Source organism: Phoca vitulina, unplaced genomic scaffold (genome assembly GCF_004348235.1).
Source record: "Phoca vitulina isolate PV1807 unplaced genomic scaffold, GSC_HSeal_1.0 scaffold10, whole genome shotgun sequence".
Taxonomy (NCBI): domain Eukaryota; kingdom Metazoa; phylum Chordata; class Mammalia; order Carnivora; family Phocidae; genus Phoca; species Phoca vitulina.
The window spans coordinates 23,780,452-23,808,237 of NW_022589713.1; the positions used below are offsets into that span (position 1 = coordinate 23,780,452).

General features: G+C 38.0%; 2 protein-coding genes across 4 annotated transcripts in view; one reads left to right on the forward strand and one right to left on the reverse strand.

The window, feature by feature from the left end:
* Positions 1-386: 386 nt before the first annotated feature.
* UBA5 (ubiquitin like modifier activating enzyme 5) lies at positions 387-15,034 on the reverse strand. Of its 3 annotated transcripts, none has more exons than XM_032408693.1 (12): positions 14,696-15,031; positions 13,332-13,377; positions 13,070-13,219; positions 9,323-9,432; positions 8,019-8,105; positions 7,288-7,372; positions 6,237-6,341; positions 5,935-6,062; positions 4,116-4,251; positions 3,750-3,825; positions 3,503-3,609; positions 387-2,951 (listed from the first exon to the last, which is right to left on the reverse strand). In XM_032408693.1, exons 1-12 carry the CDS (start codon positions 14,854-14,856, stop codon positions 2,868-2,870), a joined length of 1,275 nt encoding a protein of 424 aa, XP_032264584.1. In that variant the 5' UTR covers positions 14,857-15,031; the 3' UTR covers positions 387-2,867. The 3 variants fall into 3 exon arrangements, with proteins under 3 accessions (XP_032264584.1, XP_032264585.1, XP_032264587.1); XM_032408694.1 differs by having other exon boundaries at positions 13,130-13,219; positions 14,696-15,029; XM_032408696.1 differs by lacking the exon at positions 8,019-8,105 and having other exon boundaries at positions 14,696-15,034.
* Positions 15,035-15,307: 273 nt separating this feature from the next.
* ACAD11 (acyl-CoA dehydrogenase family member 11) overlaps positions 15,308-27,786 on the forward strand; it is a 99,155-nt gene continuing 86,676 nt past the window's right edge. Inside the window, exons 1-5 of the mRNA XM_032408692.1 lie at positions 15,308-15,795; positions 21,764-21,863; positions 24,439-24,564; positions 25,183-25,344; positions 26,913-27,077. Coding sequence (XP_032264583.1) covers positions 15,647-15,795; positions 21,764-21,863; positions 24,439-24,564; positions 25,183-25,344; positions 26,913-27,077 — 702 coding nt within the window. The 5' untranslated portion in view covers positions 15,308-15,646. The remainder of the gene's footprint in view (positions 15,796-21,763; positions 21,864-24,438; positions 24,565-25,182; positions 25,345-26,912; positions 27,078-27,786) is intronic.

Below are 27,786 nucleotides of genomic sequence, written 5' to 3' on the forward strand. Positions count from 1 at the left end.
CCTGAAAAAAGGAAAAAACAGCAAAAGAATAATAGGCCTTTATTCTTTGTTCCCACAAAATTTGGACTTGAAAAACATAAGTGGAAATATAATAGTATTCAAAGTGATTTATGGTAAAAATTCATTAATTAGTTAGGGGTTGAGGACTCCATATATTTCATAAAATTTAAGTTTAAATATACTTTTGAAGCTGCATTTTGATCTTACTTATTGTACTACCAACTCAAATGTTTTCATGTAAAGTGTCTACTTAAAAAGCTAAAAGTAGGGGCGCCTGGGTGGCTCAGTTGGTTAAGTGTCTGCCTTCAGCTCAGGTCATGATCCTGGAGTCCTGGGATCAAGCCCAGCATCGGGCTCCCTGCTCAGCAGGGAGTCCGCTTCTCCCTCTTCCCCTCACCCCCACTCGTGTTCTCTAATAAATAAAATCTTTAAAAAAAAAAAAAAAAGCTGGGACAGACATCTCTTTGTATTTGAGGTTCTCAAATAGAAATATGTTCACATTGATACACACCTTCACAATGAAAAAGGTAGCTTTCAGACAACTCAATTACATCTGAATTGGTAGGAACCAGATAATGGTAGTTATAGTTAATTTTCATTAATACTTTGCAGAAAGAGAAATATGGGAAAAAACTGCAATTGGAGGGTTAAATCTTCCTTAATATTTATTCTTAAATGGTTATTACCATTTTGTGTTGATCAGTGTGTTTGTAGGTATTCAAGGAGTATTTTTATGTGAGAAAACCTAGGATGCATATTCTTTTCACTACATAAAACATTTAAGTGGTACATAAATTAACTTCCCATTCACAATGGGGAAGGGGTTAAAGCTGAACATATTGTTTTACTGTAATTTAGAGCCTTTGTGCTATGGCAATTTGGTGAGTGTGTTTCCTTCTTTCACATTAGAAACAACAGTGTTTAAAAATACGGTCAAGCACTACAGATTTATTTAGTACTATAAAATTCGGTGATGATTAATTTCTCATAATTGGCTACTATATATATGTAAGTTTTTATGGCATACAGACGTTAAGAGAGCACTCCAGGTAGCAAAAGATACCTGTTACCAGATTTTTTTCTGGTAAAATCATCCAACTATTTTTTAATGGAAGACATTAGACAAATTAGATAACTTAGGTAATAGTTGATACAGTATAAGACACCAGCAGTGTGCAATGCCATGTTAAGAGCAGAACAAAGGTAAGTTCTGGCTATTATACTTCATCAAACTATACAATTTTTAAATTATAAGCAAAGTGTAGTCGTGAGTTCAAGCCCCGTGCTGGGTTCCACGCTGGATGTGGAGCTTACTTAAAAAAAAAAAAAAAAAAATTATAAGCAAAGCCTTACCAAATCAGTATACCAGATGTTCCCAAAAAATGGGGTTATTTTTAGAAAAACTACATTTCTTTTTTGAAGTTCAAAACATCTCGAGTAACTAGAAAAAACTACTTTACAGATGAATTCACTATTTCTTTTTTAATGGCAAATGACCTACCAGGGCAACATAAATAAGTTTCAAGGCTACCATCCCCCTACTTTCCTGACCTTACTCTAAACAGAAGAATCACTATATGATTCTAGGATCTCAAAGCAAATATACTGAACATATTTGATATTTGGGACTTTCTGAAATCAGTTTTTAGAACTTTATTTTACAAATGGAAATTGCATTTTTCATTTTGTACTAACATTTCTTCCCTAGAGATACAATTTATTCATTCATACCTTCAAAGTAAAAAAAATCATCAAAACAGAAGATTAGCATAGCATAGTTAACATCCTACTGATAATGGTTACACGTGCATATTTTTTATTGGTCTCCAAACCACTGGGAATTTAACTAAGGCTCTCTTAAGCTTTCATTATTTGTATGCAACTTTAGAGAAAACCAGTTTATCAGTTTATAATTTAGTGGTCATGATCAGGGTAAATGATACTCTTCTAGTGAGTAAATATATGTCAGTCATTACAGATGTAATTTAGGTCTCTTTTATGCCAATACAGGACAACTATCTAATTATCTAGAAAATCAAAATTAAATGAAGTACTCAGAAGGTAGCCCATTTGACGGGTATAATCTAGATGATCTTAAACTAAATTTATTCCTTACTCCTCAATAAAGTGCAGTGACTCCAGATATATGTTCTACACATGCAAGGACTTCTTTCCTTGGTCAGGGCAGAAATATAATAATCTGTACTTCCTGAAAGTACCTTTATTTGTTTATCCATGAAGAAAGCTTACTTTATTTGCATTTGTCTTGTTTTGAATTCACAGGTTTACAAACTTTTCCAATGACTACATTTTAGCTTGTATTTAGTCAGGTAACATTTGAGAGGATATTTTTTATTTTATAGATTATTTTAAATTCACTGTTGGCCAAGTTAATAATAGTGGACAGTTTTCTTGTAGAGAGAGATTCTAAATACAATGAGTAGATACCTGCTAGCTCTAATCAATTGGATGTACCTCCTGTCCTTTCCCTATATTTGAGAACCACATACTACTTTATTATCCATGGCCTTGGGCAACAGACCACAAAGGATTACTGGAAGGAAAACAAATATAGCATCATATTGATCATATTGGTCCTTTCTTCCCACCCCTCCCAAAAGGCCAAAGCATTTCAGTGGCTAAGTTTTCAAGTTTTCTTAACTAGAATGAAACATGAGTTTTAGGAATTACTGATTTAGTTGAAGGGAAAAAGCTCCAAACAACACTATTTTCAAGAAGTGTAACAATTCTGTGAAGATTATGTATCAATTAATGTTGCCCTAAGTTCTGTCAGTTTTTAAACGATTTTTTTAATTGCAAGGGAATAGGCTTAACCTCAGGAAATAAAATATAGGTCAGTCCATTATCTACATATTCTTCATCTTGGCCATAAGGTCTTCCAAGCTTTCACCAGAATCTTCCACAGTTACCTCAGCTACAGAATCTTCTTGCTATCAACAAATGAGGGAAACATAGTGAAAAAATAACCATATAAAATTTGTGATGCTTAGGAATATATAATCACTAAGTTTTAACCATGTTCAACTAGTTTACAAAGTAAACTTTAAGAAATATGCCTTCTAATTTTTAGGACAGACAAAATCCTTTACTTTCCCCACCAATCTTTTGATTTACAAGACAGAAATTTCAATATTCTTGAGATCTCTACTGCAGTGGTATTTTTAAATGGTATTAATGGCTAAAATGCTCAATATACAAAAATGTTATTTTCATTTAATCAAAATCTACTTTATCTGATCCATTCATGAGTCAATAACACTATTTTAGGTCTGTGTTTCAAAGAGTTTAAAAGGCACTATGCCTATTTCCACATTAACACTGAACACCTTCTCTTACACGTCTTAATGCCATTATATATAATGTCAAATACCTAAAACAGTAATACTGCATTGGCATTATAAAATAGGATGAAGATGAAAGAAGATAAATAAACTTTCTCTTATATAACATTCACTTATGGTAAATCAGATTTTGGATGTACCTTTTTGGGAATTGTGTATGCCACTGTAATTCCTTCGGGTAAGTCAGGAACCGGACCTGAGGAATTTTTCAGTTCCTCTTCTGAAACCTCGGATACCAACTCAATACCTGTAGAGTTAAATTTGATCTTACAACAGTTTTCAAGGAACTTAATAAGCAATAATTACTCAAAATTTGTATAATTATAATTATATTCCCTTCCATAAGAGATTTGACACTGCCATTTCAATTTATGAAAGAATTCCTACCCCATGCATTGTCTTCATGTATTATCTCTTCCTCTTCTTGAGCAGCCTCCTGTTTGGGCAGTGCTGCTACCTTTTTCTGTAGAAATCAAACAGTATCAAAGTGTTCTTACTCTCAGGCCTCTGAAGCATTGAGCAAGAATTCAGACAGGCTTTTTATTTTACCAAAAGCAAGAAAGGACTTCAGAGAGATTTTTTTACTTTTGAAGCATGGTGAATTTTTTACTAACATTTCCACCTTAGAGATACCATAAAAAAAACTTTCAAAAATCCAGAATCCATTTATCTTGTATCCAAATCTAAATAACTGTTTTAAATTACTGTCCAAATAATATGACCTCTCATACATTCTGATGGATTGATGTATACCTTATATTCTTCCTGCTGCTTCCTGCAATTTCTGTCATCACACTGAGGATTTGGCTTCATGGACATAGTAGGAAAAAAATCCTGCATTGCATTATATCCAAGGTAAAAACTAACAGTACCAAAATTTAACAGAAACCTAGAAAAACAAATCAAAGTACACTTAAATAAATAAGCCATAAAAGTATTAGAAATAATTGAATTTTTAAAAAACGGTATTGAAGTACGTAATGATTTTTGTAACAAAACAGCACCTTAAGTACTGATGTCAAATTAAAATGTGAAGAATCCCTGAGATATGGTACTAAATCTAACTACTTTAAAAGTTTTTATACACAACTTACTTTAAAGTTTACAATCTTAAATACATAGCTCAGTGAAATTTTCCAAAAGTCTTCACCCATGTAATCACTACCAGATCAAAAACAGAACATTTCCATGTGCCATAAAGCTCCCTTATGCTCCCTACCAGTCAAATCTAATTCCTTTTAGAAGCTTATAAGAGGAAAAAAATCACATACAAAATACAAACAAAAGGAAAAATATTTGCAACGAATGTTAATATATAACAAGACAAAAAACTGACCAAATGATATGAAGCAGACAATTCACAGAAAAATATAAGTGCTCACCCCTTTCCATAAACAACTGAAAATTAAAATGAGATACCCATTTTTTTCACCCATCATATTAACAAAGATTAAAAAGTCTGATGATACCCAATGTTATCAACCAGTGTGGGTGAACCAGGTACTCCTACACTGTGATAGAAATGTATATTTTTGGAGGAGAAATTTAGTACTGTTAAATATTGCATAAACTCCACTTCTAAAAATTCATATTTATAAGAATCATGCAAGATGTTGTCTGCAGCATTGTTAAAAGAAGCAAAAAAAAAAATCTGTAAGTAGTTTTAATGTCCATCAATAAGGGGCTGGCTAAATAGGACACATCCTTAAGAGAACAGTTTATAACCATGATTTCCCCCCCTCATCCTTTTTGTAGCATACTATAAAACGTTTTGTTTAGATAGGGCCTACTAAAGTTTGTACAGTTTGTATGGTTGTGAAGTTTTCTTATATGAACTAGCCCTAGACAGTTGCCTTGAGAGTTCTCATGTATGCTTTTTACAATTTTTTTGCTGGTAGCTGACGGTTCTGATATCAGGGTGCCTCTCTATATCATGCTGCAACTTGTTCTTATTATATTGGAGGGTTAGGAAACATAACAAAGCTTACTAAAGTTGTAAAATGAGAAAAAAAAAATGGCCTGAGATAGAGAACACCTAAAGGGGTTCTGCTTTTAATAAAGTGTGAGTTGTTTCAAAAACCCTTTGACATTAATTTTAGCTGCAAAGAAATCTTTGTTGCTATAGTTTAGATGGTGTGGTTGCTGCATATCTGTTTTTGGATAGCAGAGATAATTATCCTCATTAATGTTTAATCGCATTCATATTTTTAGTAAGAATTAAAGAAGTGTATTTAATGCTCTTTGGTCAAAACTGCAGAGATTTAAATCATTTGGTTAATACTTCATATATAAATACACCAGTACCACTGTACCATTTAACATGAGCTATTCCAAATACAGAGTAACATATGTGTATTAATATGTATGCTTATATTTAAATTAGCTATACTAAGATGTATGTAAATTAAAAGTACATATATATTATACATATTTTTAAAACTTATTTATATTTAAAACTAGATTTTTAAAAAACTAAATACTTAGCTGGTAATTCCAGTATTTGAAATGCTTTATGAAATATATTTTTATCAAAAACAACCAAGACTACTCAGAAAAATTAGCCCTCACTCACTTTAACACATTTTGTACTAAGATCCCAGCAACCACTCCCATAGTGGTAGGAAGACTGGCTGCACAAACACCTTCTCGTTTCAGAGTCTTTTCATCAATATTTGCAGCAACTACAAGTGGTGGAGCACACTATATGAAAAAGAATGAAAGAAAATATATTTCAAAACAAAAGGAAAAAAGTATAACATACTCAAAATAGTATTCCATCTCAAAGTTTGTTTTTTCTTTGAATACATTTTCAATACCCCTAGGAACTCTAGTACTTAATAGTGAAAAAAATAAGCCAAAATGAATCACACATACCGCAAAACAAGCAGATTCTCCAGGAATTATGAGCTGTATATGCCCTGAAACTGCATTTTCACTGACCCCAGACTCCATCCACGTTTGCCCAAGTTCATTACAAGCCTTGGTAGAAACAGGTGAAAACATAAGAAAGAACATAAAAAGAAGTAATTTACTGTAAGTTCTTTTCATTAAAAATTGGATTTTAACTAAATGGATTACCAAGGGTTTTTTAAAATTTTCAAAAGAGGAAAGTTATGAATAGTGGAATTCCTTGGCAAATGCCACTCTATTTAAAAAGTAAACTGACAGGGGCGCCTGGGTGCTCAGTTGTTAAGTGTCTGCCTTCGGCTCAGGTCATGATCCCAGGGTCCTGGGATCGAGCCCCAAATCGGGTTCCCTGCTCCATGGGAAGCCTGCTTCTCCCTCTCCCACTCCTCCTGCTTGTGTTCCCTCTCTTGCTGTGTCTCTCTGTCAAATAAATAAATAAAATCTTTTTTTTTTTAAAAAGTAAACTGACAGCATTTAAGTAAGCAGTCAATAAATATCTATTTAATTAAATTGAATCATGAGGCTTATTGTATTTCCTATTAAAGTAAAAATTCATTTTTCTAAAATAATTTCAGCAACAAAAAACTGCAAAATATCTTCTGAAAAATTGAAAACATAGCAATTCAAAGATTTTTATTTCTGAGAAACCAGGTTTGTAGGCAATTTATACATATTTATATCTTTACTCAAAGTAATAAAAGTTAAAACCAATGCTGACATAGAGTTAAGACATTTTAAGGTAGTCATTTATTTTAAAAATTGTACAACAGAAGTATCTACTATTTTATAGTTTCCTCTATTGGCATAAGAGAGAATAGGATACTGAAACATAAGCCATACCAGCAAGGCTAGACAGATCCCACAGCTATTAGAATAAATTTCAAAAGTAGGGTAAGAAATAATTAAAAATTAACAAAACACATGAGGTCTTAAATGCAGAACTATTCTTAAATGCAGAACTATACAAGAAAATAGATAAATCCATGAGTGTAACATCTTATACAATAGGAATACTTACTGTATTTATTGTCATCCGAGCTTCAAAATTGTCCACACAGCTAAGAACTAGGTCAACAGGTTTTCCCTCTTCTAATCCACCATTACTAGGTAAAGAAAATAAATTTATTTGGAAAAAAAAAATCAGGGCACAAAATACACTCTAATTAGACTGTAGTTGTTCAGGCACACATTTATTCTTTCAGTAAATGAGTACAATTATGACATAATATTTAATATTAAAGATCTAGTATGTATTAAGTAACTAATATGAACATCAATGATACTACATTACTTTGCCTAGAAGGCACAAGAAGTATTAAGTCTATTCACAAAAGTTACCATTTCCCTATCAGCTTTCAGACTTTTATTCATGTTTCACTCCAAATGTAAATGTAATAAAAATTGAATATAATTCAATATCTCAGTGGTGTTACAAAACTCTGCAGAAAACCATTTTACATAGAAATATAATCTAGAACACAGAACTTATAATTGAGGATCCCTTGTTCTATCATTATAATTACAGGGTTTTAGGTTTTTTGGTTTTTTTATTGTTGTTACTACTGTTTTTTGGACAGTATTTACTTTTTACTGAGCTCCTAACACATAAAGATCACACAAAAATTAACTATTTTAAAAACATATCGAATCTACCAACTCACTGAGTTAAACATCAGTGGATTTTATTATTAATAATACTTGTTTAACTGAGCTGGACACCGTGCAAAATATTCATAAATAAAATTTTACCTTATTCTATCCATGAAATGTTGAAAGTTTTCTACTGTGGTTATATTGTAGTTGTGTACTTCAAAAAGAACATCAGGATTAATGTTCCTAAGAGGGAAAAAGGGAATGATTATTAAACTACTGGTAGGAATACTAAGTGAAAGCAGGAAAAAGCTGAGAAAGATCATTCAACAAAGGTTAGAAAAATGGAATTCAAGCTATTCAAAGAAAATCCGAAGCCCTCTTCTACTTCCTTTGACCCACTTCAAGGACTACATTCAAAACCTGTTGACTGCAGGATTACACAAATGTTCCTACCATATATGTTCTCAGAATTAAGCCTTTATCACCTCTGTGAGCTACAGCCTAGCCTGACAAAAGAGCTTCTTTGTTCCTTATTTAATTCAGTGCAAGTATGTTTGAGGCCACAAAGAAACTTCTTAGTAAGGGTTGGCAAAGTATGGCCCTTGGGCCAAATCTGACCTACCACTTGTTTTTTTTTAAACAGTGTTTTTTTTTTTTAAGATTTTTTATTTATTTATTTGACAGAGAGAGACACAGCAAGAGAGGGAACAGAAGCAGGGGAAGTGGGATGGGAGAAGCAGGCCCCCCGCCGAGCAGGGAGCCCGATGCAGGGCTCGATCCCAGGACCCTGGGATCATGACCCGAGCCGAAGGCAGACGCTTAACGACTGAGCCACCCAGGTGCCCCACCTACCACCTGTTTTTATGAAGTCTGCAAGCTAAGAATGGTTTTTCCTTTTTTTAAATGGTGGCAGAAAAGAAAAGAACAGTATTTCATAACATGCTAAAATTACATGGAATTTAAGCATCAGAGTCCATAAACAAAGTTTTATTGGAGCACTGCCATGCTCATTCATTTTTCTATTGCCTACAGCTGTTCTCGCACTACCACTACATAGCTGGGCAGTTTCATAGTTGGCCCTCAAAGCCTAAAATATTTACTATCTAGCCCTATGCAGAAAAAGGTTGCCAACCCTGTTCCAAGAGGTAAGACAATTTGTATAAAACCTGCATTTTTATGGAGAAGAATTTATGCATTAACTTTTTTTTAAGATTTTATTTATTTATTTGAGAGAGAGAGAGAGCACGAGAGGGGAGAGGGTCAGAAGGAGAAGCAGACTCCCTGCTGAGCAGGGAGCCCCATGCGAGACTCGATCCTGGAACTCCAGGATCATGACCTGAGCCAAAGGCAGTCGCTTAACCAACTGAGCCACCCAGGTGCCCCAAATTTATGCATTAACTTATACAAAATGCACAAACTAAGTGTCACTAAATATAGTCTTTAACTGTTATTCCATTTACCTCAAAGTATATTCAGCTGCTTGAACTTTACTTAATCCTGCTTGATGAGGCTGGAAGAAAAGTCTATTCATATTGGCCAGTTCCACCTTGTCATAGTCAAAGAGTAGCAACTAAAATGAAAACAGTGGTATTTTAATGAAAAACATACTAAAATATAAGCTAAAAATAACAAAGAAAAATTAGTGGACTTCACATTTGATGGGTTTAACAGTTTGACAGTAATAATATTAGCTAACTCTAAAATACTAGGTACCATATATTAACTCATTTAATGCTCATATAGGTATAAATGAGACAACTATGGTACATACCCCAAAGTCACTCAGCTAATAGATATGAAAATGGGATTCAAATTCAGGCATTCTCAACCCAGCATCTGCACCTGAACCGTAACACTTACTGACTCTCTAAATGATTCACTGAGAAATCAATGTTTATTCCATTTCATTCTAATCCTTTACTAAAGGCCAAGAACACATTAGATAGATGAAATTTTAAAATAACAAATGTCATAAATTAAAATTATAGTATAACATGACTCCTTTTGTGACTATGACACCATTCTTAACTCATGGCTAAAATGTGCTCACCCCAAACAGAATTACTAACCAGTAAGTTAATTGTTGTTTCCTTCTATATATTTAGGCATAACAGCATTTCTCACACTCACACACTCATACATACACCTTTTTAAAGATCCCATTTCTTATCAGTAAGAAATTATCAGGTTGCACTCAAATATTTCCAAGGTCCCTTCCTTCATCTAAAATTCTGTAACTTTATAACACAATTCTCAGCATCCCAGATTTAAAAATAAAAACAAAAATGGGGGGAAAGGCCAGGGCAGGGTGAGCACAGAGGCAAAGGCTACAGCAGTGGTTGAGGGGGGCTGTGGCTTGTGGTGCACCATCCTGTGCACAGCTAAAATTATAAAAAAAAAAAAAGGAAGGGGGGGATCTTATTAACAACAACAAAATTAACCCAAACTACAGAACAACACCTAGGTAACCCTTTATATCTTGCTAGAAAATACATCACCCCTGTCTGCCCGCTATGATAATTTTCTGAGTCAAAACAAAATATAGCTTATTTCAGCTCATTAGACAGTATTTATTAGGTCAGGCCAAGTATTAAATTTGAGTCTTCAGCCTCATAGCTGGTTTATAAGTTAAGGAAATCTCAAATTTGGGGATAAGAGATATGAGTTGTAGCTCTGTCACTAATTAGCTCTGATCGTGGATAAGTCACTCTCTTTTTAGGCCTGTATCTTCATCTGTAAAATAATGCAGCTAATCTAGATCTGGTGATCCAGGACACCGCAAAAGGGGTAAAAAGTAGGCTGAGTCTCCAATGCTCCACTTCCCTATTTAACCATGAATTAGCTTCTTCTTTATCTGTTTTACATAATGAAAAGAGTTTTGAAACTTAACCTATGCAGATCCTTAACTTACAAACTTGAATGCACACTGGAATCACTACGAGAGTTTTAAAAAATACTGATGTCTGGGTCCCATCCCCAAAGATTGATTCTATTCCACTCTGGATATCAAAATTTTTTAACTTCCCAGGTGATTCTAATTACAGCAATATTTGATAACCACCGTTCTAGAGCCCTGCTACTCAAACTGAGGCCTGGGCTAGCAGCATCAGTATCACCAGGAGCTTGTCAGAAATATAGGGGCACTGCCCCAACTTTAATATGCATATGAATCATCTGGAGTTTTGTAAAACAGATTCTTAATTCAGCATGCCTGGGGGGTGGGGCCTGGGAGTATTCATTTCTAACAAGCTCCCAGGTAATGCTGATGCTACTACTTGGGGCATCCGACTGAGTAGCAAGGATCCAGCAGTTCTTAAAAAATCCCCCCAGAACATCAGAATCACCTGGGGATTTAATACAAATTCAAATTCTTAGGTCCACTCGAAACCTAAAGAATCAAAACCACCGGGGTAGGGTCTGGCAATCTATGTTTTAAGAAGCCTTCCAAGTGATTCTGAAGCACACTCAAACCTGAGACCCATAATCTCCATGATCTCTACTATCCTAGGTCAATCAGCCATGGTTCTTATGTCAACTATAAGCAATTGTTGGCTGGCTTTTGTAAACTTCTTGAAAGACTTTAACATGTTAATAAACATTTTTAGTATTTTTGTGTTGCCTTTTCTATACTGATAAATGAGTGCCAACTTTGAAACCACTTTCTTTTAAGAATTTGGGGGATGGGGGCGGCTAGGTGGCTCAGTCGATTAAGTGTCCGACTCTTGATTTCAGCTCAGGTCATGATCTCAGGTTCCTGAGATCAAGCCCCACACTGGGTTCGGTGCTCAGTGCAGAGTCTGCTTGTCTGCCTCCCCGCCCACCCACCCCCTAGCTTGCTCGTGCACGGGCATGCACTCTCTCTCTCAAATAAATAAAATCTTAAAAAAAAAAAAAAGAATTTGGGGGCATGGGACAGACCAACACATTAAAAAGAGCTGATAAACTTTGTGGGGGAAAATGCTTGCTTTGTCAAAATGACAAATAAAAGAGGGGGAAATCAATTGTGGAAAGCTTTGGTATTCCACCACTAGAAATCTAACATCACAGACTTTAGCTTTACAAATCTAAGACTGGTATAAAGTTCTCTCTCCTTTCTACCCACAACCTAAATCAATTTTAGAAAAAAAAGTGAAAAAAAAAGTACAGATTAAAAAAAAAATCTTAGAGCATTCTCCATTTCAATTTTAAGAGTAAGAAGGGTATTTTCTAACCAGAAGTTTGTATCTCTTAATCCTCTTCACCTATCTCACCCATTTTCCCACCCACCTCCCCTCTGGCAACCACCAGTTTGTTTTCTGTACTTCACAGTCTGTTTTTCGTTTGTTCATTTGTTTTGTTTTTTAGATCCCACATATAACTGAAATCATGTAGTATTTGTCTTTCTCTTATTTCACTTAGCATAATACCCTCTGGACCATCCATGTTGTCATAAACGGCAAGATTTTATTTTTTTATAAGGCTGAGCACAACATAAGGAATATAGTCAACAATATTGCAATAATGTTGTATGGTGACAAGTGGTGACTGTACTTATGAGCTCTGAGTAATGTATAGAACTGTTGAATCACTCACTGTGTTGCAAACCCAAAACTAATACTGTATGTCAACTACAATAAATTTTTTAAAATATTTCTAAATAAGTTAATAAAGGGCAACTATTTTTTGAAAAAAAAAGGTACATGCTTTCTAGTCCATCTTGTATAAAGCATGTTTAAAAAATATTTGTTAGATGCCTGTGTTTCACACACTATCAATTTAACAGCCTTCTCTCCTAAGCTTCTATATCTAAAACATTTAAGCCCAAATTGTAACATATATTATCACAAACACAAAATTCCTGAACAAAATTTAGATATTCCTTGTTTTATTAGCATTAATATCAGCTTCCATTTGGGTGGGGTTGTGTCTCAACTCCTGTGGGTAGAAAGAACAATATGAGGGCGCCTGGGTGGCTCAGTTGGTTAAGCGACTGCCTTCGGCTCAGGTCATGATCCTGGAGTCCCAGGATCGAGTCCCGCATCGGGCTCCCTGCTTGGCGGGGAGTCTGCTTCTCCCTCTGACCCTCCTCCCTCTCATGCTCTCTGTCTCTCATTCTCTCTCAAATAAATAAATAAAATCTTAAAAAAAAAAAAAAAGAAAGAACAATATGAATAAAGACACCACAAATCAATAAACCATTAATAATGAGAAAAATTCCTAATTTATACCTGATTCACTCCAGAAGTGAGTAGTTTCCCATTATGACAGGCAAAGAGAAATGTTTTTACCTTACCAATGCCACATCTTGTCAGCATTTCGGCAGTCACACTACCAACTCCACCAACACCTACTATTGCTACAGCAAAGGTTCGAATTTTCTGTGAAACGCAAAATTATATATTTGTTGGTTAACTTTTCATCAACAACGTCATCAGAAATTATTTTCATTTACTGAAACCATCTTCAAAAACTTGGAAAGGTTTACCATACCTCATAGTCGCTTACAATTCCCATTCGTTTCAATGCCATCAGGCGGCTTAAAACAAAGAAAAAATGTTTTAAAGCTTACAATCTTTTAATTATGATACAGGTAAACACATCATCACAGACAAACACGAACTCAATCACTATTAATGCTTTAAAAGAAATCTTTCAGTTGGCTTTTACCAGATGAAATTAAGTCACCTGGGCAGCTTTAAAAACACTGAATACCCTTCCAGGTGTAGCCTGTGCAACAAGATTTTTTTTTTTAAATGCTCCTCAGATATGCTAATGGACAGCCACAACTGAAAACCATTGACTTAAATGTTAAGTGTACAGATGAGATAGGTCAAAGTGAAATTTCAACATATTTCTGTGCTTTCTTAGCATATGTAAATATTTCATATTTAACACCCAGATTTAATGTTTAACATAGTTGTCTCCACCCATAATGGATGGTGTCTACTTTTAGTAAGGACCTACTGCACGCCAAGGACTCTTAAGAGAGCTACTTTACCTAGTTACTGTAAAGTTTTTAATATATACATTTAAACCTATACACATATACATAAAATTCCCATTCGTTTACACTTTAAAGAGTCAAATAGTTCTACCAGGCTTGCTAGGAAATTCTGCAGTCTTCTGGCCCCGACCGTCCTTTTCCTCTCATTTTCAACTGTTACTAACAAATCTCTATATAGCTCGCCAACATTGTTACCTCTGGATTTTCACTTTTAGGTATTATCTGAAGATTTCACTGGTACCATTGGTCCCTGCTATACACAAGTATTTCCCATGGTTGCTCAGCTACTGAGAGCTAGGATTTGAATCCAATCGGTCGGGCTCTAGAGTCCTTACTCTTAGAACCACTGCACTATACTCAGCCAGCTGAAAGGACAGGAGCGGGCAGGACCGGTCAAGTCGAAGCTTTAAAGCAAGCTAATCCTGCTCTCCCCAAGTCCCCAATTCTGAAATACTGAGAAGCCTTTATGAAACTCGAAGTTTGATGCTTAGTGGGTTTTACATTTAATGTCTTCTGAAAGTTATTACTATCAGCTTTGCGCAGAACGAGGGAGACGTGGACGGGGCATGAGGGAAACCGGACGCGTATCCTCAGCAGGCCGGGGAGCGGCACCATATGGCTGATTCATTCGGCTTTTGGTGGGTGTGGGTGTGTATTTTTTTAAGAGGAAGACTACCTTTCCACCACTACTAAGACTTGGCCTTGCGCGTTTGGGAGCAGGACCCCAGCACAAGAAGAGGAAGGCGGGGAGGCCGTGTTGAGCTTGACAGGAAGGGAGCGCCTCACTCCTGACCACTCGCAGACCTTGACCTCACCCCCTAGCCCGCCTCCGACCCGCAACGCAGGTCACCTGTAGGGGTTGGAGTCCACCACCTCCGGGCTCATCTTCTCGATGCGGACCCGGCCGCCTCCTCCGTCGCCGCGCCCCACAGCTCGCCGACTTCTCTCCTGTGCCAGTTCCCGCTCCAGCTGCTCCACCCGCTGCTGCAGCCGCTCCACGGACTCGGCCATGGCTGGGACCCCGGCGGCCAACGCTCCCAGCCCCGGCCGCCGCCGCCGCCGCCGCCCCACGCTGCTGGGCCTGCAGACCCCGCCAGAGGTAGGTGAGGAGGCCCGTAGCCGCCGCCTTCCCAGCCCAGAACCCTGGGGAAGTGCTCCCAGCGCCGCACAGACTACACGTCGCGGCCGCTCCCGCGGGCCTCCCACCGTACCGCTTCCGGTACGTTGCAGTCATCGCTCCCCCTCAGGAAAAGCAAAACAAAAACAAAACGCCCTTCTTGGCTGCCTTCTTCGCCCCAGTCCTAAGAGACCAGGCCGCAGCAGGGCCGCGAGTCCTTAGCGTCCAAAGCCCGCGGCCTGCGATATTGCCTTTCCAGCCCGGCGGCTAGAAGAAACACCAGGATCTTTTATTCCTGGGCTCAAGGTCCTGACGGACCCTTTTCTGAACCGGACCCTGTATAGGTCTTACGGCTGCCGGTGCATTAAATTTGGGGTGCAAGGGGCCTTTTCGTTCTTAATTGCTCGCAGCGACTAACATGGCTTTGCCTTAAGATTGCGGCCTCCGACTGTGAGACTGAATGAAAATTTTTTAAATGCGAGAACGCGGAGGTCCCCTGGCACATCCCAGTTGGAGCCTAAGTCACCAGATTCCGGGGCAGTGTGATTGGCTGGAGCGGCTGGGTCCTGTCCGCCCCGACGCGTCAGGGCCTCGCCCCCTGGCTGTGGAGTGGTAGTCTCTGCCGCCAGGGGACTCAGCGCCGAAGACCTGTGGAATCTGCGTCTCCGGGCGGCAGCCGCAGCCATGGAGCCCGGTGCTTCCCCTGAGCCCGACTCGGGCGAAGTGTTGCCCCAGCACAAGTTCGACAGCGGGTCCCTAGAGGCCTATCTAAACCAGCACTTGCCCGGCTTTGGGGCCGAGCCCGAGGCCAAGCTGACCGTTACCCAATACAGGTATCGACGCCGGTCTTCAGCAGAAACAAATCTGTGCATTGGGCTTTTCTTAATTTGGCCCTGGGTGGGGTCGCAGTCTCCCTCGTCCCAGCTTCTTTTCCTGCAATGACGCACTCTGCAGCTGGGAGCTGCCGCCAGTGGTCCCCTGCATTTCATTCTGGTTATTTCCGGTTCGAGGACAATAATGGAAGCATCACAACATTCACGGTTCCAACTATAAGAAGGAATCTTTGTTAAAGGATGCAATTACATACCTGGAGGATTCACTGAGGCAATTAAGGTTGGAAGCTCTGTGGAATATAAAGAGGTCTTCTTTCAACTTTTGTTCTGTAACCATTAGATCTTTTTTTCTGAGAAGCAGATGTGATTCCGTTTAATTGGCCCTATTCTCGGAGGTTGAGTTAATGGCACTAGCTGGGGGAATCTGAATTCTAATATTAGATCTTCCACTTAGTAAATCACACCACCACTTTAGGCTTTAGTTCTTTTTGAAGTGAGGGAATGGAACTGGATGACGATCCTGAGAGTATTATTGCCCACCACGAATCTGGCTCTGGTCTGTTTTATAATAGAAAACAAATTTTTAAAAATTTATTCAAAAAATAGTACTTTGGTCTAAACACAGAGCTATAGAAACAATCTTGGTTTTCAGGAAATTCCATCTGCCACTTAATGACTGGGAATTTAAATGTTGCATAAACTCCCTGAGAACTAGTTTCCTAATCTGTAATAAGAACCTGCTCCTTTTGATAATTAATGATGCAGTAATAGGTGAAAGATCTTAAACATTGTTTACAACACAATACTTCTAGGCTAGAAACCTAAGCTGTTTTTAATTCCACCTGCTTAAGCCTCCACTATCTATTGGCCCATGGTGCCTTTTAATTCTATACCACAAAACTCTGATCAATCTCCTTTACCCCTATTTTTATTTTCACATAAATCAGTAGTCAAGGAATACAAATTCCAGTGATAAATGCCACCGGCCTATAGTACTGTTACGATATTTCTTTATCCAGCTACATTCAGCTATGTGAGTGCAGGCAAAGAGTTGGTTTTAAACCAGAATGGGGGAAGACAAGCAAATAACATGGAGAGGGGGCAAGTGTATTAAAGGTGCATTCAAGAGGGTAGTTATGTAATTGGCCATCAAAAGTAAGCGAGTTCAGAAAGGATGTGGTGGGGGAACGGGAGGCTGAGGGACGGTAAACAATGATCAATGGATGGTAGATCCCAGGATTGAAGGATTGTTGGAATCAGTGTACCAGTGGGAGTGAGTGGAAAACTAGATTATGGTCAGAAATAGAAATGCTTAACAAGGAGGATTATGCAGTGCTTGAGTTGTTAATGTTTAAGATGTGTCCCCTAGAGTGAGTGACTGAAGTACTGTAATGGAAAATATCACTAGAGTAGAAGAATTCAAGGGACTGACAGGCCTGAGTGTTAGAATGAACATCTGAGTGGATTTTGAAATAATGAAGATAGGAGTAGTGTAAATAAGAGCAATAGTGAGTCAATAGGCAATGGGGAGAGTGATTGCAACAGAGAGACTAGTTGATTTCAACAAGAAAGGGTGGAGTGTGGTAGTCTCATAACATGAATTCAAAGCTGGGTAACAGGTTTAGGCAGGAAGAAGGCAAAGAGTTTGCAAGGGGCAATGAGTATCAGGAGGGACATAGACTCCATCTCCAGGCCCACTAGATGAGTGATGTGAGGGGAAAAAATCTACCACTGTAGAGGCCTACAAGGGAAACAGGGTCCTCATGGAACACTCAAGTTTTAGTTAGAGCAAGGAGATGAAGGGTCCATTCAGAGAAGAGAGTGATGCTGTATGTGATTATGCTGAAAGACAAAAAGTTCCAGGGATACAGAGGAAGGATATCTCCAGCTCTTTCTGCTAATGTTAAATTCTTCCTTCTCAGTAATCTGATTCTTCGCCAGCCATTTGATGATTCCAATGTACCTGCCAAGAATCTTCTGTTTGGCGTCATCTTTATTTCTGCTTTGATGTGTCTCATCTTCCACCATGGCCCTACTGTTGAATACTTAGGATCAGAGCATGTATGTAAGGGATATTTCACCTCTCTGCTTCTCATCTCCAGCTTTGTACTTTTAAACCTCTTGGACCATGTACTCAATGTTTGCCATGCTCAAACACCATGACGTTGGTCTTTTAATCTTCTCTTTTCTTGATCTCTTATCTAGAGCAAATACATTTGAGATGCTGTTATCATCAGTATCAAATGTTACTTCAGTTTGTACAAATCTAAAGGTACAGGAAGGATATCTGTGAGTTCAAACTTGCCAAACTGGTTGTGATCTTTCATCATTGCTCACTCAATTTCATAGAGTAGATAGTGAAGTTCTAAATTCACTTGGAATGAACTGTGTATTGCACTTAACCAGAATAGTCATGACTTCACCAGTGGTTTCAATACCAAAGTAGTGATTTCAGCATTACTAGGAAAAGGGATGATATCAAAGAGCAGTGAATCCTGAATATTTTCAGATTTATCTCCAGACAAGGGACAAGATGGCTGCCTACATAGCTGCAAACATAAGTAACACCCTTATCAGGATTGATGCTTTTTTCCAATTTTTTCTGTTGAAAAAAAAAAAAAAAATCCTGTAGGAATTTCTAAGTTTCTGAAGCTTGGAAATGCAGCTAAAACCACCCACCAGGATGAGCTCACGGGCCTGAGACTTCTCTAGCAAGATGTGAAGAAAGGGTTAAAAAACCTTTTCTTCTCTATGGACAAATTAAGTTAACTTTCTAGCTCAGTTACTGTGGTAACTTGGTAAAGGTGGCATGTCAGCCTTGTGTCTAGGCAACATTACTTCTGGTGGAAATAATACTTAATTGATAAACTGTATCTGAACTGGTAGGCCTGGAAATAAACTCTAAGTATCTGGTGGGATACTTTGTGTAGCAAGTTCTTGCAACTGCTCACGTCCCTTGTTGGGGTGCTGGGAGCCGTGTCCAAAGGATTGTTACTAGAGGCCATGGCTCCTGTGGAACATGAGGCTTCTGAGCACAGTTGGCACCCATCCTCACCTATGTGGTCTCATTTCTTAGAACCTGAGCTGTCAACAAAGGGCCACAGGGGCCACAGAGTAGATGCCAGAATCCTGCATGGATTCCTGGGATGCTTCCACTATAGAAGCTCATCTGATGCTGCCCTGCTGGAATACTGTATTTCCTGACTTCATATGCTTCCAAGTGAACCAGTGCAGAGGGTAGCCTGTTAGGGTTTTGTGAGATTGATTGTCTAATCAAAGTCTTCTCCAACCAAGTGAGTTTCCCTAACTGCACACTTAAATGCCAAGATTCCATCTTTGTTAATTAAGGTTTGACAAATCAAAGGTGCCACCTCTTTGGTTATAGATCAACATATTTCTTTCAGCACCATGTTTCTTGTCTACGTCTTAAACAATAATTATGGCTATTGGCCTATTGATGATTCTTATGGTATTGATACCCTCAGTGGTTTCTAGACTACATGGCGGCCTGATGCTTAAGAGTGGTTAAATTTAGCCATTACTCTGTTCACAGTGTTGGTGATGATCTTCCCAAGGTGGGCTTCTGCATTTGCGGGGGGGGGGGGGGGGGGTCTTTGTTAGAACCATGGTAGATATGTATACAGGGGAGAAGCTTTTAGTTTGGTGAGATTTTTTTTAAAACAGAAATACATACTTTTTTTAAAAAATTTTATTGTTATGTTAATCACCATACATCACATCATTAGTTTTTGATGTAGTGTTCCATGATTCATTGTTTGTGTATAACACCCAGTGCTCCATGCAGAGCGTGCCCTCTTTAATACCCATCACCAGGCTAACCCATCCTCCCACCCCCCTCCCCTCTAGAACCCTCAGTTTGTTTTTCAGAGTCCATCGCCTCTCATGGTTCGTCGCCCCCTCCAATTTCCCCCCCTTCATTCTTCCCCTCCTGCTATCTTCTTTTTTTTTTTTTTTAGCATATATTGTATTATTTGTTTCAGAGGTACAGATCTGTGATTCAACAGTCTTGCACAATTCACAGTACTCACCATAGCACATACCCTCCCCAATGTCTATCACCCAGCCACCCCATCCCTCCCACCACTCCAGCAACCCTCAGTTTGTTTCCTGAGATTAAGAATTCCTCATATTAGTGAGGTCATATGATACATGTCTTTCTCTAATTGACTTATTTCACTCAGCATAATACCCTCCAGTTCCATCTACATCGTTCAAATGGCAAGATCTCATTCCTTTTGATGGCTGCATAGTATTCCATTGTATATATATACCACATCTTCTTTATCCATTCATCTGTCGATGGACATCTTGGCTCTTTCCACAGTTTGGCTATTGTGGACATTGCTGCTATAAACATCGGGGTGCATGTACCCCTTTGGATCCCTACATTTGTATCTTTGGGGTAAATACCCAGGAGTGCCAATTGCTGGATCGTATGGTAGCTCTACTTTCAACTTTTTGAGGAACCTCCATACTGTTTTCCAGAGTGGTTGCACCAGCTTGCATTCCCACCAAAAGTGTAGGAGGGTTCCCCTTTCTCCACATCCCTGCCAACATCTGCCGTTTCCTGACTTGTTGATTTTAGCCATTCTGACTGGTGTGAGGTATCTCATTGAGGTTTTGATTTGGAAGAAATACATACTTTTTAAATTTATTTTTCTATTGAAGTATTGTGACATTGGGATTTTTTGAGATAAAATTTATCTTACATAAAATTTAAAATTTGAATTATTTTAAAGTGCACAGTTTGGGGGGCCCAGGTAGCTCAGTTGGTTAAGCATCTGCCTTTGTCTCAGGTCATGATCCTGGGGGGTCCTGGGATCAAGCTCCACGGTGGACTCTGTTCAGCAGGGAACCTGCTTCTCCCTCTCCCTCTGCCTCCCGCTCCACCTGCTTGTACTGTCTCTCTCTCTGTCTCTCTCAAATGAATAAATAAAAATCTTTAATAAAAAAATAAAAATTAAAGTGTACAGTTTAGTGGATTTTAGTATGTTCACAGTGTTGTGCAACGAGCAGCACTATCTAATTCCAGAACATTTCTATCACTCCCCAAAAAAACCCTTACCTCCCAATTGTCCCCTCCTCCCATCCCTTAGCAGCCACTAATCCACTTTCTGTCACTATGGATTTACATTCTCGGAACATTTCAGAGAAGTGGAATCATATAATATGTGACCTTTTGTGACTGGCCTTTTTCACTCAACATCAGGGTTTCAAAGTCCATCCATGTTGCAGCACATATCAGGGATTGATTCTTTTCATTATTTAGTTAAGTCCTCCTTTCATGCTGTTGGAGTCTTCAAAAGCTGGGTAATTCTTAAATTGGCCATATTGTAAATGAAGGTGTAAACTGAGTAGTTTTGGTATCTAGAGTGTAGTTTCAGTTCATGTGAGAATTTCTGCTCACCTCGCAGGGAGAGCCAGTGCCCTGGTATCTGTGCATTACCTGGGGCAATGTACTTCCCTGGCCCAGGTGTCCACCCTGGGACCTTGCTTACCACAATTCCCCTTGTGGAGAGCTGCACTTGGGTACTAGCCTCGGTGAAGCATTTGAGGGTTATATCCAACAGCAGATGAAGGGACACCAACCCAGTTATTCCAGCATCCTTTAATTAATTTTCTGACTGATACAACCTCTTCTCCCAGCCTTTTTTTCCTTAGATTTAGACATTGTTCTAGGGATACTTCTGATAACACTCATGATTTGCAGGCAGGGAGTGAGGTCCTCTCTTCTACCTATGTGGGTTATAGATTGTCCACCTGCCACTGTGTTATCATCTGCTTTATATCATCTAAAACAATGTTTTGAGCTGCTGGTAGCACCCCTCTTGGTTTCCCAGCACTGAAATTGATTTATTTTTATTTTGTGTTTCTTTTGACATTTTGGTAGGATTTGGGGAAGAGGGAAAATATCCTTGTAATTGACCTTTTCTCTACTCTTATCTAGATCAGGACAGTCCAATCCAACCTTTTATCTTCGGAAGGGCTTTCAAGCATATGTACTCAGAAAAAAACCACCTGGTTCACTTCTTCCTAAAGCACATCAGGTATGGTATACAAACGCAATAATTCTTTGTTGACAAATAAATGCTTTTTATATACAGAAAAATAATTTAAATTGCTTTTAAAAGTCATCTCATGATTATTAAATAATAATGTATTTTATTTCTTAGATAAAAATTTCACTTGAATTGTATCCCTTGTTGTTTTTAAAGAGAACTTGAGGTTAAAATCTGAGGCTGTCTTTAGTTCATTAATCTTTTTTTTTTAAAGATTTTATTTTTTTTTAATTTTTTTATTTGACAGAGAGAGACATAGCGAGAGAGGAAACACAAGCAGGGGGAGTGGGAGAGAGAGAAGCAGGCCTCCAGCGGAGCAGGGAACCTGATGCGGGGCTCGATCCCAGGACCCTGGGATCATGACCTGAGCCGAAGCAGATGTTTAACGACTGAGCTACTCAGGCGCCCCTAGGTCATTAACCTTGAGCAATAACCAGTCTTCATGTGGATTTGATTCTTTCCTTACAATTGGCTAGATATGCAGTCATATAGTGAATATTTTCAGTGCTGCTCATTTATAGATGTTTGTACTTTGGTTACATATTTTAATTGTGTTTTAAAAATTATATCTTATAACAATATCTGCTCACTGAAGTATCTTTTTTTTTCACTGAATTATCTTAATATATTTGCTCTGACAAACCCACTGATATTTTGCTAATAAGAAATATTTGAATAATCATTTTATAGTATTCTCTAAATATTAGGCTTTGTGAGAATTTAAAAAGATTTGTTAAAAATTGACTGTTTTCAGGAAATAGCTATTATCTGTAGAATTTTAGAGATGAAAACAGGAGAGAACAGAAATCAAAATCCTAGAGAACAGTAAAAGCACTGTGCATATTTAGGGTATTGTAACCATGTATAATAGGTATTTCCCAGGCCCAGCTGACTGGGTTAGGGCCACTGAAGGATAGGCTTAAGATTACAGTAATGGAAAAATGCAGATTCTGGCTTTCTTGGTTCCATATCCAAGAAATATGAAGTAACTTGGATGCTTAAGATTTAAAAAGTTGGGTAACTTTTATTAAGTGTCAACATGGTAAGGCTGAAGGAGAATACCCACTTATGCCCAGAAATTTATGCCCCAATAAACAACTCTCTTTGTCTCTCTTCTTGATAACTTTCTACCAGAAGACATCAGAAAATAACGTAATGCTCTCAGCCCAAGGATCTGGCTTAGTTGGTTTCAACTCCCCTCATTTTCTTCTAAGTCCGCGCTGAAAAAAGCAATGTTCTCACACTGCCATCTGCTTTATGACTCCCTAACCCCTTTGTCCTTACCCCACCCACCCCACCCCCAGCATCAGGGTGATTACAGACGCTTCTTTCATAACCTTTGGTTCCACTGGCTTCTCTCACCTTGGTCATGCGTTTAGTCATGTCCCTGCTCTAGTTAATCTTTATTAACTGCTGCTTTATCCCTGCTGTCAGCTGTCAAAGTGAGCTGCATGGTTTCTCCTCCTTAGAAGTGATCAGTCACAGGGCTCCTGGGTGGTGCACAGTTGGTTAAGCATCGGACTCTTGGTTTCAGCTCAGGTCATGAGATCAAGCCCAGAGACGAGTCCTGTGTTGGGTTCTGTGCTCTGAGCTCAGCAAGGAGTCTGCTTAAGAATCTCCCTCTCCCTCTGCCTCTCCCCTACCCCCATCTAAAATAAATAAATAAATCTTGGAAAAAAAAAAAGGAAAGTGATCAGTCACCACTGAGTCTGGAACAGGTGAGTCAGCATCACAGCTCTGCTATAAGGTGTGTCCTCAGGTCCTGAGTGATAGGCCCATATATCTGTCCTGGTTGAGGAGGCCCTTTTATCTTATTTGGGTTCCTGCTTCAGTACTAGCTTGCATCTCATTGCCTCCTTTCCCCATGGTTATCCTGAGCTCCGTGGTAGCCTTGGGTACCAGGAAGGATTCCCCTACCCCTGCTTTAGAAACAAGTACCTCTTTTGATCTCCAGAAGGAGATAGTGGTTTTTCCCTTCTACCAGCACTTACTGCTCTCGCCCAGCACCCTGTAGCTGACTGTGCCCAGAGCAGTAGAATAGAGACTTGCCTGAGCCCCCTTGGGAGATATGAGAAAGAAAGAGTGAGCAAGAGTAAGCCAATGAGCAAGCAGGGAACTGCTGAGAACAAAGATGTTTTTATGATAATCTGAAATATTGTGGTCGAGAACTGTTGCCTTCATATTAACAGAGCCAAGATTAAGTCCCATGCATGTGCCTATCCTTTAGCCTAATTATCAGGGGGTTTTTAGTGCTGGCTAATTATAATTGTAATAATTGCACTAAGACTACTTTTAAGGAAATTATTATCCTCTAGGTCATTTGTTGATTACTGTTTCAAAATTGATTTCTAGCCTTAATGTAAGCTCACAAATAGTTATTGTATGTCTGTGTTTCTGGGGCACCTGGCTGGCTCAGTTGGAAGAGCACACAACTGTTGATCTTGGGGTCATGAGTTTGAGTGCCACGTTGGGTATAGAGATTACTAAAAAAAAATAACTAAATTTTAAAAAAACTTAAAAATTTCTGTGTTTCTGATTTTTAATAATCTATCATCCTATTTAGATTGATAGAGAATTTAAAGTCCAGAAAGCTTTGTTTTCAGTTGGATTCCCTGTTCCCAAGCCTTTATTGTACTGCAGTGATCCTTCTGTCATTGGAACAGAATTTTACTTGATGGACCATGTGCAGGTAAATTAACACTTAATCTCACTTTATTGTTACTTTTATTTTTAATTATGAAATTAGATGTTAATAAATGATAGTTTATTAATTAGCATTTAGGTAATTAGTTGCAAGGGCTTAAACTTTTGTTTTAATTTGAGCACAGGCAATGTGGGAGGGATGAAATAGACTAGGAACAAATTTAGTTAACTAGGGCCCGTTAGCGTATTCTTAAATTTTCCTCTAGGTGGCAATAAAGAGCTATATGTAATGGCAATAACCAAACACTCCAGATGGTAGGGGGGAAGAAAATGACTCCAAACAGAAAATCAATCCATTAAGCACAATAAATTCAAAGTGTTTTAAAAAAAGTGTTTTTTTGCAAAATGTAACTTGAGAGTAGTTTTTGTCCTTTATGTTCAACTTGGAATGTCCTTGTATTTTTCCTTTGGCACATATACTCTATTGAACACGTTCCTCAAAAGAATGTTTTTCTAGCATGTTCTACAAAGAATTGTTTTTGGTTGTAAACTATTATCCTGATTTTTTTTTTTTTTTTTGAGGCAATGGGGGATTATGACAGCAAATAATTGGTATGAAAACATTTATTTTGTTTTAAATTATTTGTTGTAATTGTTTCCATAGGGTCGAATCTTTCGTGATTTCACAATTCCTGGAGTTAGCCCAGCAGAACGCTCAGCCATGTATGTGGCCATGATAGAAACCTTGGCTCACTTACATTCCTTGAATGTACAGTCATTGCAGCTGGAAGGTTATGGTCGAGGTGCTGGCTATTGCAAAAGACAGGTAATACATCCACATAAAGAGCTCCTTTTCTCAAGGTCTTGGAAATAATATATGTTATTAGTCAAAATAAAAACCTATTTTATACTTTCCTGAAACTTGGGTATAACTTTTAATATCAGCCTTTATATTGGCTTCTTGGTAGCATAAAATAATTTTATATGTTTAGATCAGGTTTTTTTAGCCTAAGCTTCTATAACTAACAACATGTACATGCATACAAATTTAAAGCTTTTCAGCCTCTTCATTTAATTTATCAATATATTTTCTATACAGTTTCCCTTTTTAAGTTAACATATCTATTAAGCACAACTATGTGTTTAATACTTGCTGAGTACTGTGTTAAATGTCAAGAAAATAAAAGTAACTTCTTTCCCTAGAGGAACTTTTGGTCATTTTTTGAGAGACCTGTACATGAATCTCATTTACATGGAACTTGAAAATAGAATAAAGGAGTATTTAATCTAGTAGTAAATGGTTTGGTACTCATGATGAGAGCTATTCCATTCAGAGGGTGGATGTCAGTGTGCCTTTGCTTAGGTGGGGGAAGCTTTGTGGGAGAGATATGTCTTGCATTGTATATATAAGGAAAGAGAAAATCAAGAGTGATAGGGAAGACATGGTGAACATTTCAAAGGGACAGCTAGACCAGATATGTACGGGACTATTTCCTTTTGTTTGTATGTCTTTTTGAGGGGGCTGACTAAAGAGAGAAGGGAACCAAGATTTAGAGAGTACTTATTATATGCCAGGTCCCATGGTAGGTGAGTTGCTGACCTACTCTTTTTAAATCTTTGTAGCAACCCTAAGACATAAATATTATTACCCCCATTTTGTAGATGAGGAATCTAAGGCTAATGGATATCAAATAATACATGAATAAGTGGCTTAGACATAATTTATACCCAGGTCTGTATGATTCCAAAGATGAAGGTCTTTACTGCACTAAGTTGAACAGAATACCTTGGGGAATGTGGAGAGAACTATAAGCTGATAAATAATATGGTCTCAATTGATGGAGGACTTTGAGAAGAGTTTGAGTTGTTTCATTTGATTCTAAGAATAATAAAAAGTCTTTGCATTTCTTATACCTGAAATATATTTAGAAGATTCTGTGGGTAATAAGAAAAGTTATTGAAATGAAAAGTAAAAATATCTCTTCTTCTAGCCCCCATATTTCCTTTTTCAGTGATTACTTATTTCTTGTGACCCTTCCAGAAATCTCCTATTCTTATTTATTTGTGTGTATGTGTTTGTGTACATTCTTTTTTCTTCCACAAAATAATTGCAGAAAAAAGACTAGAACCCACATTTCTTGATTCCTATGCCAGTATTTTTTTTTTCCTGATAAAAATCTAGGTTAGCAAAATGAACTAGATGGAAGAGAGATTTAAATGTTTAAGGCTTTTTAAAAAAATGTTTTAGGCTCATGTGAAGGTCACTTATAGGCATTTGTCTTGAGCATTTAGGAATAAGACCAAATTTGATATAATCGAATTTTGTTTTAATTTTAGAATTGTTGGATCTTACTTCTACTTTCAGCTCCATAATTTTTATTTGTATATCTTTAGGTATCAACCTGGACAGAGCAATATCAAGCTGTAGCTCATCAGGACATCCCTGCCATGAAACAGCTATCTGACTGGCTAATGAAAAACTTGCCAGATAATGACAATGAAGAAAATTTGATTCATGGAGATTACAAACTAGATAACATAGTTTTCCACCCTACAGAGGTACTGTAAGCCATATTTATAATAAATTAAGTAGGTCTTAGCACTTCTGATTTGGGACACAAGTACCAGGTAGATGTTCCCCTCAGGGTTCTGAAGGAGCCCAACCCAGCCTCACGCTTCCCCTACCTTTGGGACTGTCTTCACCACTCAAAACATTTAGGAATGAGTCCTGCAGATTTTCGGGCATAGGTAGCTGCCTACCTTTAAGGCCAAGTCTAACCCTCAGGATATCTGATTTACTACTTAAATAGGATTTGGGAATTTATATGCATGTCACTGTTTTCTTCAGAAAAGTTTTTCATCTACAAAAAATATTTAGCTTATCCAGGTTCTTGCTCTTTTGGTTCATTTCCAGTTCCTTTTCTTATCTCATGAAGAATTTTTAATTTGATTAATTATAAGCTCAGAGGGGCGCCTGGGTGGCTCAGTCGGTTAAACGTCTGCCTTCAGTTCAGGTCATGATCCCATGGTCCTGGGATCGAGCCCTGCATCAGGCTCCCTGCTCATCCGGGAGCCTGCTTCTCCTTCTCCCTCTGCCTGCCACTCCCCCTGCTGGTGCTCCCTCTGTCAAATAAATAAATAAAATCTTTAAATATATGTGTATATGTATAAGCTCAGGGAGGACGGAATTCCAAAAACCTCTTTTGAGGTTTTGAAAGAATTGTGTGAGATTAATGTGACCTTGCTCTGTGGAAATATACACAGTGTA